General features: G+C 43.7%; 1 protein-coding gene and 1 non-coding gene across 2 annotated transcripts in view; one reads left to right on the forward strand and one right to left on the reverse strand.

The window, feature by feature from the left end:
* The window catches only part of LOC131668128 (uncharacterized), a 56799-nt gene that overhangs the window by 12425 nt on the left and 29644 nt on the right, over positions 1 to 14730 (reverse strand). Inside the window, exon 2 of the mRNA XM_058942018.1 lies at positions 6488 to 6579. Coding sequence (XP_058798001.1) covers positions 6488 to 6579 — 92 coding nt within the window. The remainder of the gene's footprint in view (positions 1 to 6487; positions 6580 to 14730) is intronic.
* Trnat-ggu (transfer RNA threonine (anticodon GGU)) lies at positions 8182 to 8256 on the forward strand. Its single transcript has one exon. It is a non-coding gene; the product is annotated as a tRNA-Thr (tRNA).

The following is a 14730-nucleotide window of genomic DNA, read 5'->3' on the forward strand; positions in this document are numbered from 1 at the left end:
TCTTCTTTTTTATTTCCTTCTTTTTGTTATGCCCGTAAGTGGGCCGACGATTTATGGCTTACATGCGCGGGTTTAGTTCCTTGCCGAGGGTTGCTTTATTCTTGGTGCATGCGTGTACTTCAACTAAAAGGCCTATGTCTCTGTTCGGTTGTTTTTTTTTTTTTTTTTTTTTTTGTTGATCGCATGGAAATTTGTTACGGCTTGTTTTCGGCTGCCATTGGCGTGTTTGTTGAACATGAAACTGTCCCCCATGGGTAATTCTTGCTGAACAAGAGAACTTGTACAGTGCGCAATATATTCCAAGTGTCGCTTTTTTATTTTTTTTTTAACGAGTAGCTATACCACCTAAAATTACCATTGAAAAGAAAATTAAATTGATCGCTTTTACGTCTCGTGATATATGTTTCCAATTAATATTTCTTTTGCGAAGAATATAATGGGGCTACCGGTGAAGACTGTAACAAGCGAAAAGTGATGCATGGTTTCTGCGAACATTTTTTAATTTCCGCAAGCTATCCACGTCAGTGTATACCTCAAGTAAGAAGACGACTCGTCGAAAAAGTGTGTTTTATCGCGGGATCGACCGACGTATATGTGTACTAGACGGACGCCTGGTACGAAAACTTGGTCGAATAAGACAATCAGCGACTACTGCCGGCACTTAAATCACAAGGCACATATTAGTGCACAGCGTATGCAGTTGACGCAGAGAGGTAAGGCTCTTAACCAACTGGCAAACTCTTAGCTCGATCTGCCCGGCGTCTACTTCAGTTGCATAACGCAATCGCATTGCCACTGCCGTTCGGACTTTAAATACCCCGGCAGGCAGCGCGCGAGCCGAGACTTATGAATTTCGCCGCCGACGACGCCGCGCTTCAACGGTCGTTGCATTATGCATGTGCCGCTCACGAGCGCCGTCCCTTTCGCCCGAAATGCAGGTGCATCTGATGCCCCAAGGGCTTTAGTCGCTGAATTGTTAATTGAGCGACGTCGCGCTGTTGGCGCTCGGACGAGGCGACCGTCCGATTACTGCCGAGTTTTCACCTTTGCAGACTGCGTGCTCGCTTTGTCGTGTGGCCCGTTATCGAGCTTCATTCCGAAAGCCCTGAAAAGACTTCGCAGAGACGGAACGCGACATTTATTACCGAGGAGAGAGCGGCGAGAAATGGAATGCCAACTCGATCATCGTCGCGTTGCGCGTCACTTCGAGAAGTAGCCGAGTAATTGGCGCGAAAAGTGCAGCGATGTAAATAGTTGGCTAGTCAGCGATGAACGCCAACTAAATTAGCCAAGCTGCGCGCAACCTGATTAATTGCTAAAACTGGAAGTCGTGCGGGCGTAATAATCGGTTGATAATAATTTTCGAGCGTTTGCAAGCCCAGTGAAAAACTACTGTCTGGTAATTAAAGCCGAGCTTAACCCGATTGCAGTTGCCTCTCTCGTGCATCCTAATTATCTCAATCGCTAGTAATTAATTTCACGCAGGGAGAAAAGGACCAATAGCAGCGAGTATGTACGAGGAAAACCGAGTGGGCGAACTGGTTGCTAGGATGTATGCTTTCGTTAAGAAGAGCGAGGGGGGGCCGCAAGCTCGCACGTTGTAATGAGATTTTGGCCGTGAGCAAGATAAACTGGCCCGACACGGTGGTTACACCCCCCCTCTAAATTGTTATACCGCGGGCTTGGTTTTCAATTGAATTATCTCGCCAGGCAAAGACGTAGCTTTTCAATTAATCGCATGAATTCTCAGTGAAAAACGAAGGTGATGAGCTATTCGTTGTTTTATAGGTCGCTGGAGCAAAAGGGAAAACTTGGCGACAAAGGAGAAGGCTAAATTTGCTCTAAAACTTTTTTTTTCGAGCGAGCTGGAAGTTGGCGAACTTTCGCCGTAAGAGAATCCTATTCGTTTTTTTTCGGTTGGCAATTTTCCGAAATCAATTGGAAAAATTCCCTTGACGGAAGGATCATACTCGTAAATCAAACAAGCGAATGTAACGAAATTTATTGTCGTTGTATGAATACAAACGAGCAGTATTATGTACGAGTGTGTACACTTTCGAATCTCTTCTTCGCCGCTCACGTACGCAGACCGGAAAAAGGGGGAGTCGTCCATTTGAATTTAGGATTTTGGTCGCGTGCCCGTAAAACGTCGAGGTTAGCTCTCGGCTGCGCGGAGGAAGGTAGACGTGATTTTTATTTTTTATTTTTACACGATCTATTACTGTAAAATAAATCTTATTGAAGATGAAGGGAAAATTGATTTTGCTGGCTGCCGTGAAAAATATATAAATAAATCAATGATGGTTTTGACACTTACAGCGGTGAAGATACATAGTTTATCCCATAAGAAAATAAAAAAAAAAGAAGAAAAGTCGCACATAGATCGATGGTTGCGAATATAGAGAAAAAGAAAACGAAACGATATGGCAGACTGCCAAGTGAAGGTCTGCGCGCACTCGAAGGAAATAGAGGCGACGTCGGCAGGGACGACCTGTAATTTCCGCAGAGCTAAAGGATCCTCTAGGAAAAAGGCTGCGACGTGCAGCAACAGCAGAACGCGACGGCATTGTTAATGCGCTCTTGTCGACGGCGCGGCGGCTGCTCGAGATTGATGACTCAGCGGCTTTTTGGCGATTTGATTGATTGTCTCCTGTCCATTAGCTTATACATGTATGCAAGTGAAAACGTACTTGATCCCTTCTCCTTCTTCTGTCGTTTGATCTGCCGACGTTTCATTTTATTATTTGTCATTCAAGGCGCCGCTGTTCGAAACCTTGGCGACGTGACGATGAGCTCTTCGGCGTACCCGACGGACGGTTCGACTTACAAGGTGCGCGTGGGAGGAAAAGACGAAAACATCCGATTGATTTGCCGAGAAACCCTCGAGAGTAACAACTCGTAGCGTAAATAGGCAAAGGAACGGGCAAAGCGACGCTTCTCGTCGCTCAGTCGGCCACTTTAATCGCCATGGAATCAATCTCGTTGAATGACAAAAAGCAGGTATCAATTGCTGTTCTCCGGATTCCCGGGAGAGAAATGATCGGAAACGAGAGCTTGGCGCTCGTGCGCTTACAGCGATATAAATGGAGAGAGAAACGGGGCATTTGCTGAAAAAAATAAAGAAAAAAGATCGCCCGATGTAATTTATCGGCGCTCCAGGTAACTGGTAATTGACAGGCCTCAGAACACGCGCTCATGGCGCAATACCTGGTGATGCGATGGTGCCGAGGTTACGGACGCACTAGGCACCTTAACTCCCGAGAGAGAGAGAGAGAGAGAGAGAGAGAGAGAGAGAGAGAGAGAGAGAGAGAGAGAACGAAAGAGGGAGAGCAGGTGTTTCACGCGACCTTTGATCATTGCAATGCGAGCGAACTACTATACCTTGGGATAGATATCGCGCAAATATATTTATGGATCGCGACGCGTCCCTTTACCGGCCTGTGGTCGAGAGCCTCGCCAAATGAAAAGTTGGACAGGCGCAAGTCCGTTTTCACGAGCCACGCAGCTGCGGACCTTAATAAAAGTTATTGAAAAGCTTGATCTCCGACCGACACCAGAAGCTGATTGAAAATTCCATTAGAGCGCTGCCGTGGAGAAATAAAATAAGTCCCGAGAAATTCTCTAGACTGCACACGCGAATTAGTTTGGGCGCCGCCGCGCTTTCTCCCCGTCGCGCCGTTTCTCATTCGCCAAATAGCAATAAAGCCTTATTACACCCGGTTCGTTTAACCGAGCCGCGCTGCTGCACTCCTTTCCGTCAAAACGACGCAGCTGGCCCCTGCAACGCCGTACAGCCTCCTCTCATTCAATTTATCGATTTACGAAATCGCTCGCGCCACCGTGACAAGGCTGTTTTGTCGAAGAGGCTAATTAGCAGAGAGCGTCGTTTTTTCGCGCGCGACTTTTCCAACCGAGCAGTGACTATGGCGAGACTCCTCGACTAACGAGCGAGGATGTCAAGTTCGAGTGGCATACCGACGTGATTCACCACCCATTGTCGCGCAATCGCTGCGATAATTATTCGTTCGGCGGCGCATTGTAAGCTTTAGCGTGCAGGTTGCGCGCGCGCGAGTGACCCTCGAGCTACCTACCTCTCTTTTTTTTCCTCCATTGTGCCTTCCGCGCACACGCATTCGGCTTTAGGCTATACAATTACTTAATAGAGTGTCTTTAGCTGGCTGGCTCGATGAAAGTTCGTACGACCGACGCGTCCGTTTATAATGACCGAGCGTGTATCTAAGTTATTTACCGCCTCTTCAAAATGCTTATTCTTTTGCCTACGCCTGTTAGAATGCCGTGCGCGATCATTCCTTCGTTCAACGCGAGCACGCCGTTGGAATATCGGTGCAATCAAAAGAATTCAATAAATGCGTATCGCGTCTACGCTCCGCTTCATTGAACAAACCCCTTGCCGGTACACGCAACACTCGAAAAGCCATTAGTAGCAAGCGAACCGCAGACTGCCGATCGACGCCGGAAAATGTTCAACTTTTCTCGAGTGCGCTTTTTCCTTCTCTTTTGGAAGTTAGTTGAGGGCATTGTTACCGAACTCTCTCTCTCTCTCTCTCTCTCTTTCTCAGTCTTGGTCCGCCTTCACAGTGTATAACATGCAACTGCATGCCGTCAGTCGGTGGTCCGAATAGCAGCAGGCCAGCTGCACGCGCCCCCGAAATTTCAGACACGCGCCTTTTGTGGCTTGCAGCAGGCGGCTGCACACACACACACGTACAGCTTTGCTTTACTGCTGGCACGCGGCGCCCAAATGACTTACTCGTATAGCAGTAGCGCGAGAACAATGCTGTCCGGGCAATTTCGACGTTGATTGAGGTGTTGAATGTTGATTCGATGGCACGGGCAATTGAAAGAAAAAAAAGAGATTTAATGTGCTTCGAGTTGGTGGTTGATCGAAGAGAATTTGGCGGAACCTCGCTGTTGCTTGATTTTACGAACGCTAATAAGCGAGGAAATAATTTTGGACGTACTCGCACGAATGCTAAGAGCGCGTAGCTGGAGATGTTTGGCAGCAACAAAGAATCATTTTATTCGTCTGTCAACGGAATCCGAAATCCCGAAGAGAGTAAGTATCGGGAACAATCTAACGGAAGTGTGGCGCATCGTTCACGCGGAGATTCCGCTCGAAAAACCAGAGCGAGAAAGAGCCCTGCAATAATAATGGCAATTCTAGGAAGGGAGAGCTCGTCGCAGCCACAATGAGCATCGGAGCCGACGGGAGGGAGACCGCGGTAGCAGGAGAGATGGCACAGCGTGCGGGCATTGTCGAGCGCCGCGGGTCCTGCAGCGATCCAAGTGGCAACGCTATATAAGTCCCGCGCGAAAGGTATAAGCTTGTACGGACGCAGCGTGACGCAGCGCGTTATCGGAGAAATGAGCCGAATCGGGCGCGAAACGCCCTCTCCGGGGCCTGCTGTTCTCTCGGACGGCCGGCCGAAGCGAGAACATCGCGAGCGCCTCCGCGAGGCCATTAGAGATCCTCGAGGCAATCGGAATTATGCAAAGGCGCGGCTGAACGCTGCGAGCGACGATGGTTGCGGGGCTGTGTGCGAAGCGCGATTTCCGTATGGGCGGGCCGGCCACTGACACGCCGGTGGCAGGGGGGCAATGTTTTGGCATCGCTTTCCGCGATTGCATTAGGTACGATCGCCGCGCAGCGCCAAACAAAGCCTCTGCCAATCGCTTTATGCAATCAATCCCTCCACTCTCTCTCTCTCTCTCGATGCCCGTGCGTATCTCTCAGCATCTTTCACGGTTTTTGTGTCTTTGTCGGCGCTTTCGCGTGCGTTCAGCACAGCCCATTGCTTTGATGTTCTCTTCTATTCTTTTATGTTATTATTTCGAGTTTTCGAGCGCACTGAATTTCTCGTCGAATCTATCGACTCGCTCGAGCGTGCTGACGCCATGTGCGTCGAAAGAAATAAGCACAAAGGCTGCGATGTCGTTCAACAGTGATTCGACGTATTTGCAGCGAAACCGCCGAAACGGTCAATAAACCGTTCTAAATGTTCGAACAATCGAAGGCGCGGACGTGAGATATAGGCGCAACTGTCAATTGGTTTTGGCACGGTCACCGCGCAACAACTAAAAAGCGAGCGGCCGTTGCTCGTCGACGATGTTACTTGTGCCTTTTGTCCGTTTGACGTCAGCGCTTGCCTCGGCTAATCCCGTCGCCGGGTCACCTATCCGCAGTACAGCAACGCCGATATATATGCGTTGGTGCTTGGCGCGACGACGGGGCGCACGTGGAAAAACGAGCGCGTCGCGACCGAAGCGTTTTCGCGTCGAGCGGACAACGCGAGGGCCAAGTGTTTCGAGCGAAAGTTGCGAGAGAAGCGAGACAATCGCGAAATTCCGGAAGAGCGAGTCAGCCGTGCCACGTAAGGAAAGTACCTCGCACACGCGTAACTCTTAATCAGCCGAAACTCGCGCGGCACGCGCTTTAGAACTATATAACTATAGATATCGTACTCACGCTCTCTTTGGTGCTGGTGATCTCGCGTTTGCTCCTGGCGTGGTAAATTCGTGGCTTGACACTCCTGCGCGCGCTGAAATCCGCCGATGGACCTGCAATGGGACAGAAAAAGCAGCTCTTAGTTTGGTTTTACCGCCTCCGAAAGTGCTATCGTCCACCCTCTCCTTTCTCAAAGCTCGCCGCTCGCAGACGACAAGCAAGCTGCGCTAAGAATGCGTCAAGAAAATACGAATCGTTTCGTAACGGACACTATTCGCACAGAAGGAACTTGCCTGAACTGCGTGGAAGAAACAAAGGAAAATCGATAAACAAAGTGCAAAAATTCGTTTTGACGGTCAGCATAGGAGGGTACGAAGCGGCGAAAGTGGCATCTTAATAAAAAAAAAACAAAAGAAAAAAGGAAGGATCTGAGTAGCTCGCAATATCGCAAGATGGGCCGGTTGATTAGCGCGCGAAAGTGCAGCCGCAAAACACAAATAGGAAGACAAGTACTACGGCCGTAACGAGACGGTCTTGTGCATTAAGAGCTCTAATTTCTTATGAAGCGTCGGCGCTCGGCAACGCGCGCCACACTTTTCCCGCGGAGAACGGAGAGACGGAAATCCTCGCGTAACCCGAGATCCGAAGAAATGCCAAGTGCCGCGGGAAAAGAAAGTGCCGCGCAAGCACAAATCAGCCCGTTGTCTATCTCGCAGGAGGAAAATTTTTATTTAGCGAACGCGCTCCGAAGATTTTCCGCATCGAGAGGTGCAAGTGCCAAAGGACAATGGGGACAATGTCTCTCGGAAGAGACACGGACAAGGCCGTGGAAAGGATCGAAAGTTTGTTCCAACGTGCATTGCATCCGGTAGAGCAAGAGACGCGCTGAACATATGTATACATACGTAAAAAAAGCGCGAGGGAGAAAAATTGTGGTAAATATCCGGTGCTGAAATTGCAACACGCTGATCGATAGCGAGACATGATTGATGGTTACTATCTCGCGGGCTGCCAGCCTGCCTACAAATTTGAAAAATCAATACACGCAATTCGTCGTTTCTACGTGGCGCGTTGCGTGTGATTTTTTCGTTTTCAATCTTTTTACCTTATTGATTCAAGACGTAAATACTACGAACATTCAAGACGATATTGCCATTTATCGCACGGAACAGTTATCTTTCGCCTAAGAAAATTGAGAAAGTAAATATTTTCATCGTCCACTTGTTGAAAGAATCTCATGGAAAACAGACAGTCCTCTAGTAGCCCACTGTCTCGACGCAGTGGCAGCCACGTCGACGACGCCCGCATAATCAAGGACGCGTAATGCAGCGAAAAAAGAAGAGGACAACTCGTGGTAATTAAGACTCGGGCTTGCCACTGCTGCGGGATACTGGCATCTACTTATATTACACCCCGAAAAGGGGAATCTCTAAATTATGCAGCGCGCGACTTGTCAAGCTATAGAGGCGCATCGGGCTTGAATTTAATTTGAATTTCAAAGACAACTTCCGAGCCTTTTTTCCTTTTTCCTTCTCGCCTCTTTTGTTTTTTCTTGCACACGAGCTTTCCGTCCGGTTAATTATTTCGCCTACTTGGGTTGCACATTTTTGTCTGGTCACGTTCTTTGTTTTTGTTTACTTTGAAAAATATAATATGAATATTCGGGGGATTCGTGCAGAGGACGTGCTTCAATTATTTGTAAAAATTGTAAATATGGCAGAGTGGCGTAGTTGGTAGCGCGTTTGGGTTGGTGCCCCGAAAGGTCCGTGGATCGAAACCACGCTCTGCTTGGTAGTTTTTTTTCTGTATTTATATTTTGTTGTTATCTGTTTAAATAAAGTCGCATCCCCTTAATAAAGGTATTAGTGATTTGTCAATTTAGACGTATACAAACATTTCTAACTGTATTGGTATGTATAGAGTTACAATTTATTATACATAAGTGATTTTAATTTGCGTACATTTTTAGGTCGTTCAATAGTTCGTATATGTAGAGGTTTGCGATCTTGCGTTCTCTTCTTTCTGTGTTGAATCGTTAGCAGTCGACTAGTATGTTTGATTGTGATCGGAGTTTTACTCTGATTACATGTTTTTATTATTTTTTGTTGGTTAGATGTTCGTGTGCTAATTTAGCGTTTCCTATGCGAAGTCTGGTTAGTAATACTTGGTCTAGTCTATTTAATTTCTTCGTTGAATTTTTGCAGAGCACGTTTTTTTTATTTGTTTTAGGTGATTGTGTTTTTGTTCCAAATTATATTCCATTTTTCCTAAATTTTTTTATTTATTAAGGTTTTGTAATCGTCTTTAATTACTTCTATATCTAATATAGGAAATTTTATAATGGCAATATGTTTCTTAAGTTTGTCCTTACCTGGTTTCAGGACTGGAACTACATATGCTAGTTGCTACTTAGTAAATACCGAATTGTAGTAGTTGTCACCAGAGTTATTTGCAAATTTTTTGGCAAAAATGTTTGTTATTTTTATTGTTTCGTTTATAATGTGCCTAGATTTCATAAAAAAGCAACTCGTTGTTTGTGTTTACCTTTGATTGACTTTATTTTATTCTAGATTTCTTGAATTGGTTGTTGATTATTAATTACAGAAATTTAAGCTATGATTGTGTTTTAGATTGTCTGATTATGCATTTTGTCGTGGCTTTAAGTTTCTCAAATTTTATTATATAGTTAATTGAGGCATTTTACTTTTTGTTCAGAGCTTTTTTCGCGTTTTTTATTGCTTTTTCGCATTCTTCTTTCGACCATGGTTTCCTGATTTTGTTTGTTAGTATCTTTAGTTTTGGGAATACTTTTGTCAGCTGCTTTAATGATTATTTCTTTCATTTTTTCGATTATTGCGTCGATGTCTTCTTTTGTATATTCATCAATGAGCTTGTTTGATTCATTGATGTTACATATTAAGTTACGGTATTCTGTCCAGTTAGCTTTTAAGAATTTGTATGTGGACGTTTGCGTATTATTATCTTCAGTAGGTCTCATTATTTCTATTATTATTGGGAAATGATCGCTAGAATACGGGTAATTCAATACTGATCAATCCATGTGAGTTGTGAGATTAGTACTACTTAGGCTAAGGTTGATTGCACTCATTTTGCCGCTATGGCAAATATGTCTAGGTGAGAGGTCGTTAAGTAGTACCATTCCATTGTTACTTATTAGTTCACTATTTTCATACCTCTAGTGTCAGTTTTATAGGAGCCCCAGGTTGTATGATGGCTATTAAAATCTCTGAGTATTATGTACGGATTAGGTAGCAGTTCTATCAAGTTTTCGAATTTTTCTATGTCTAGTTTATTTTTATTGCTTAAGTATAAATTACATATAGTTATAATCTTGCTATTTATTAGTATTTTGATTTGCTATTGTTTTGATTTCTGTATTTAGTTGACTTTCTTGGCTGAAGGTGTTATTTTTAACTAGGATAGCAACACCCCCGCTGGCTATTTTGTAATCTGGTCTATTTTCTTTATAGCAGGTAAATTCTCTTGGTTACTTTTTAAGTTTGTTTCTTGGATACATATTATATCACTTGCGTGTTGGGTTATTAGTAGAAATAGATATTCATAACGGTTGTTATAGCTATTTATATTCCACTGCATCATTTTAGCCATTGTTGTTTTATCATTTATATTCTTATGCTGTGGTTGAATAATATTCGAGTTGAGTATGGTTGACTTTAAGTTTTTTTATAAGTCGAGTGCATCTACTTTTTATCTGAGTATTTCTTACGTTTAGATAGATTTCCTCGCTTATAAATTTGATGAAAGCTTCTATGCTAGGTGTATGTTGGAGTATAGTTTGGTCAACATTCGTATTTTTCTTTGTATTTTCCAAAAAACTTTTGAATTAATTATAGTTGAGGAGAGTATTTGCTCTGTTGAAATAGTCTTTAATGTTTATCAATTGATTATCTAGTTCATCTTTTTTTTCGTTATCTTTGATTTTTCTAGTAGTTACCTTTAATACCTTTTCATTTTGTGTATCATTCCTATGTTTTTTAGTGTCTTTGTTAATTATATTGAGAGTTTTAGGTTCTTGAAATTCATAGTTATCGGCTTGTGAATCGTTGGAACTAATTTACGAGTGTGTTATTTTATTATCTTTTGGGGAGATAAGTTGTTCGTTAATTACACAGTCAGTATTGGAATTATTTTCCTGCTGAATGGTCGTCTGATTGTTTATATTTGTATTATTATCGGTAGTGGTATCTGTTGGTAATTGTGGAGTGTTGGTTTGTGATGGCGTTAAACATGTAAGATTCGGGACATGGGCAATTTCTTGCGATATGGCCTTCCTGTTTGCAGATAAAGCATACTAATTTATCTGAGCCCACAAATACGTAATATTCAAGTTCATTGAAGTGAATTTTAAGCGATTCTGAAATAAGGCTGACTTCGATTTGTTTGACATAGATTTGTTGTCTGAAACTGGTAATATGTTTATAGCCTTCTTTGTCAATATTAGCTCTTAGATTGGTGGTTGTTAAGCAACTATTTACTTTTAGTTATACGAGTATATTTTCTAATATAAAATTAGGGATATCGGTGGGTACATTACAGAAAATAATTCTAGTTTAACGAAACATTAGCGGTCTTTTTAGTTAAGTAACTGTGATTCGAGTAGCATTCTTTGTCTAGATTCTTACTTGATAGATAGATGCATACTCTATTATTAGAGATTCTTGATGCACTGATAATATTTTCAGGTTTCACAATTTCACCTATTGCCACACGTAATCAGACAGTTTCAGATCATCTACACAATCTATCAGTAGGTCTTATTCTCTTGTAACAAGATTCTTTTGTGTTGCAGCTGTATATCTTGATTATGGAAGTAATTACGCTGTGAAAGATGGAATTTTATACCTGGTTTGTTTGGCAGGTGTAGTTGCCATTTTGATTTCACTAAAACTCGTAGTTTTATTGAAATAAGGGCTTAGCCGCCTGTGTCTTAATATATATGGTATTATTTGACTACTCATTATTATTTTATTACTTATTGATTACGCATGGAGCGATAGAAAACACGTCTACTCACTACGGGTGATAGGCTAGAACCTGGTAATTTATTTATTCCAATTCAAAACTCTGTGTTTTTGTATTAGTTTTAAATTGAATGAATCACTCTGCTTTCCTATGAATCTCAAGCGAAACATCGAGATATGCGAGTTGTGCGTATGTCGTTCGGAAAAATATTCGTTTATACGAAAATGGCACTCTGATTGCAGTTATACTGCACTTCAAACACGTGCGTTCGTTGCACAGAGAAGTTCTTTGTTGGAACAACCGCGACGATATTGAAACAAGTGTCTCTCATTACACCCAACTGAAGCTTATGCTGAAGCGACAAATGAGAAAGTGTACGTATGTTGGTTGTGTATAGGCTCGATTTACATAAATTATTGCAGGACGTAATGTAAATGCGCCACGGAGACTCTCGAGAACAAATGTTATACGACAAGAGAGGGAGAGAGAGAGAGAGAGAGATTTGCTTTTTGCTGTTGCAGCTGCAGCTGCTTGTTGTTACTGGATGTTTTTGCTTAATGCGTAGCTCGATGAATATTCACGGGTTGCTGGTATTTTATGGTGCAGCAGCTTGGCAAAACTTCCGGAATTAAGCGCACTGGTGGGGGTTTTTTAAAGAAATGATTTTATATACCTGTTTGCTTCATGAATGATGCATTGCTCCGTAGAACGTTGTGAGAAACGCTTCGAATTATCCAACGCGAACCTAGTTAATAAAATATCGATCGACGACGAGTGCTCGAAATTCCACGTGTCCTTCGAAAAGTCATCGAGGAAAAAAGGAAAATTTTACCGACATGTATGGCTACTACAACGTTCGATTGGCCTTTTTCAAGAAGGGCAAAACCATTCTAGCGCGAATACACCCGGGAAGCGCACGTCTAGCAGAGTAGCCTTAGCCGAACAAATCGATAATCCTCTCGGGTGCCAAGGATGATTCATCCAGTCTATGCGGCAAAACTGCTCTCTGCTTATCAACGAAAAAAAAAAATCGTCGTCGTCGTCGCCGTTGTAGAAGGCTTAGTCACGCCAGCTCATTATTAACGCTGCTATACGACTGGGCCCTGATTAATCCATATTTCTTAGCAAAGTCGACGTTGATTGATGCAACTAGTTCCGTGAAACAATCAATAATTACCGAAGATCAATGAGACCAATAATAGTGCGTTGTGAACTTGTCAGTCTATATTATTCATGCTTGAAGTATTAGAGTGGAACCAGCGAAAGTTTGGTGAATCACGGGGAGGCAAATAATGAAAAGCTCGACAAAACGGCGAGGAGGAAGGAAGCGCGCCATCGATGGGAGAGAGAACGGGTTTGCCGTGGCGTTAAGTGTGCTGCGAAAATGCAAATGTGGGAAGCAGGTCAAACAAGAGAGCACGATGAAAATTGCAGCATTAATGGAGTGTTGGAATTGCGCGCTACGGGCGTTTACTTAACAATTCTCGCGACTGCGCTGCAGCTCCGCGGCGCCCGAAACCTCGTAATTTTCGACGCTCGAACAATCGCAATTTGGCCCTCACCTGCGCGCGCTAATACCATTACCTTTCATTGCTCAGCTATCTTGCGGACTGCGTGGATTCGCGCGGCGTTTAGCGCCGCTCGTTACGCCTCTACGCGGCAAAAATCGTATCCGCGCGAGCGATTCGACGCCGGCGTCGTCGTTGCGCTTTTGACGAAGGCACCCCCCCTTTCCCTCCTTCCCGCGCGTTATCTATCGCGCGCTTTCGTCATACAATTAACGTTGCGCGATATAACAGACACCTCCGTAAGGAGAGAAAACGAGTGACGCAAGATGCAATCGTCGCGGCGTCGCTCCGGCGAGTCGCGTGCTCGTAATAATGGATAAAAGCTTTCTCTCTCACGAGATCAATCATTTGGCTCGCGGCTGGAGAAAAAAAAAAGACCAGACCAGGATACGGCGCCGAAGACGCAGGCGAGCGAACGACGTCCGCGTTCGCCTTTTTGTCGCTCTTTTTTATCACTCGATTCGAGGGATGCGTAAATACGCTATATGGCAATTAATAGTTTTCAGCAACACTCCACACCGGAAACGGAATTTCTTGCGGCCTGTAACACGTGGAGAACAAAAACACGCGCTACCGTGGACTTTTTCTTCTCACAGCTCCGCTGATGGGCACTTTGAGATTAAAAACTCGACGGCTGGCAGAGTGAGGAGAAAAATATCAGCCGGACAGCTGTGAAAAGACTTGATAATGTAGTCGAGATGTAGGAATCTTTGAGCTGCATCAACGGCGACACTCTGTCTTTGCGTAACTCGCGCACTGGCGTTTGAAAGAAACAATTCGTGGAGGCAATCGGAATAAACAACGAATTGCCATCTCCGCGAGAGTGAATATGATTAATGACAAATGTCCTCGAGTCGAATTCTTGCTATAGTTAGTCATAGCAGGCCTGTGTGACATAACAGCCATTCCTTCTCACTTCCTCGCATGTTTCGTCGTAAAAAAAATTTAATCAAGTAAATTGAGTTTAAGTACTCCCATGGAAGCAGCTGGGATTTAATAGTTCCACGAGCCCTGACTCTTCTGACTCATGGCATTTTCTTTTGCAGTAGCTATCGTCGTACGAAGGTCGTCTTTAAATATAGATGGTGATTATACCAAATTTTATTTTTAAATAATATTATGAACAAACCCAAGATATTGTTCGGTATGTAATATTCGTGCGTACTACACGGTAATGTGAAGTAATAACACTTACGTATACACGATTCAGATCTCAGAAATAATTTTCTTGTTTCGTTACGGCTAAAATTATAGTAATTACCGTATTGATAGTTTTCTTGATTTATCTGCGCGGAATTTTCAGTAAAAAAAATACATAATCGTCGGAAATATTTGCAACGAATAACACAGCTAATGCACGCCATAACATTGTTTATAGCTTTTCGAGCAAAATAAAAAGGCATGGAGTGAGGCAGTTGAAGGGTCACCGATGACACCGACTGATTTGTCATCGACATTAGATGTTCTCAATACGGAAAACCTCATCTGCGACTTTGCAATATTGGAAATTGATGTAATGATGCCTCAAGCAGATGCATTAGCATTGAAATTTGCCTATACTAGCCTTTCTTTACTCCAAGATTAAATTCGAACCGTTAGGCAGTTTAACAATGTTAAGTTCGCGTGATCCTTAGTGACGCGGTTACGACGGTACGCTTGGGTACACGACCCAAGGGTACAATACGTGCCGTT

Source organism: Phymastichus coffea, unplaced genomic scaffold (genome assembly GCF_024137745.1).
Source record: "Phymastichus coffea isolate CEN01 unplaced genomic scaffold, Cenicafe_Pcof_1.1 PCOF00074, whole genome shotgun sequence".
NCBI lineage: Eukaryota > Metazoa > Arthropoda > Insecta > Hymenoptera > Eulophidae > Phymastichus > Phymastichus coffea.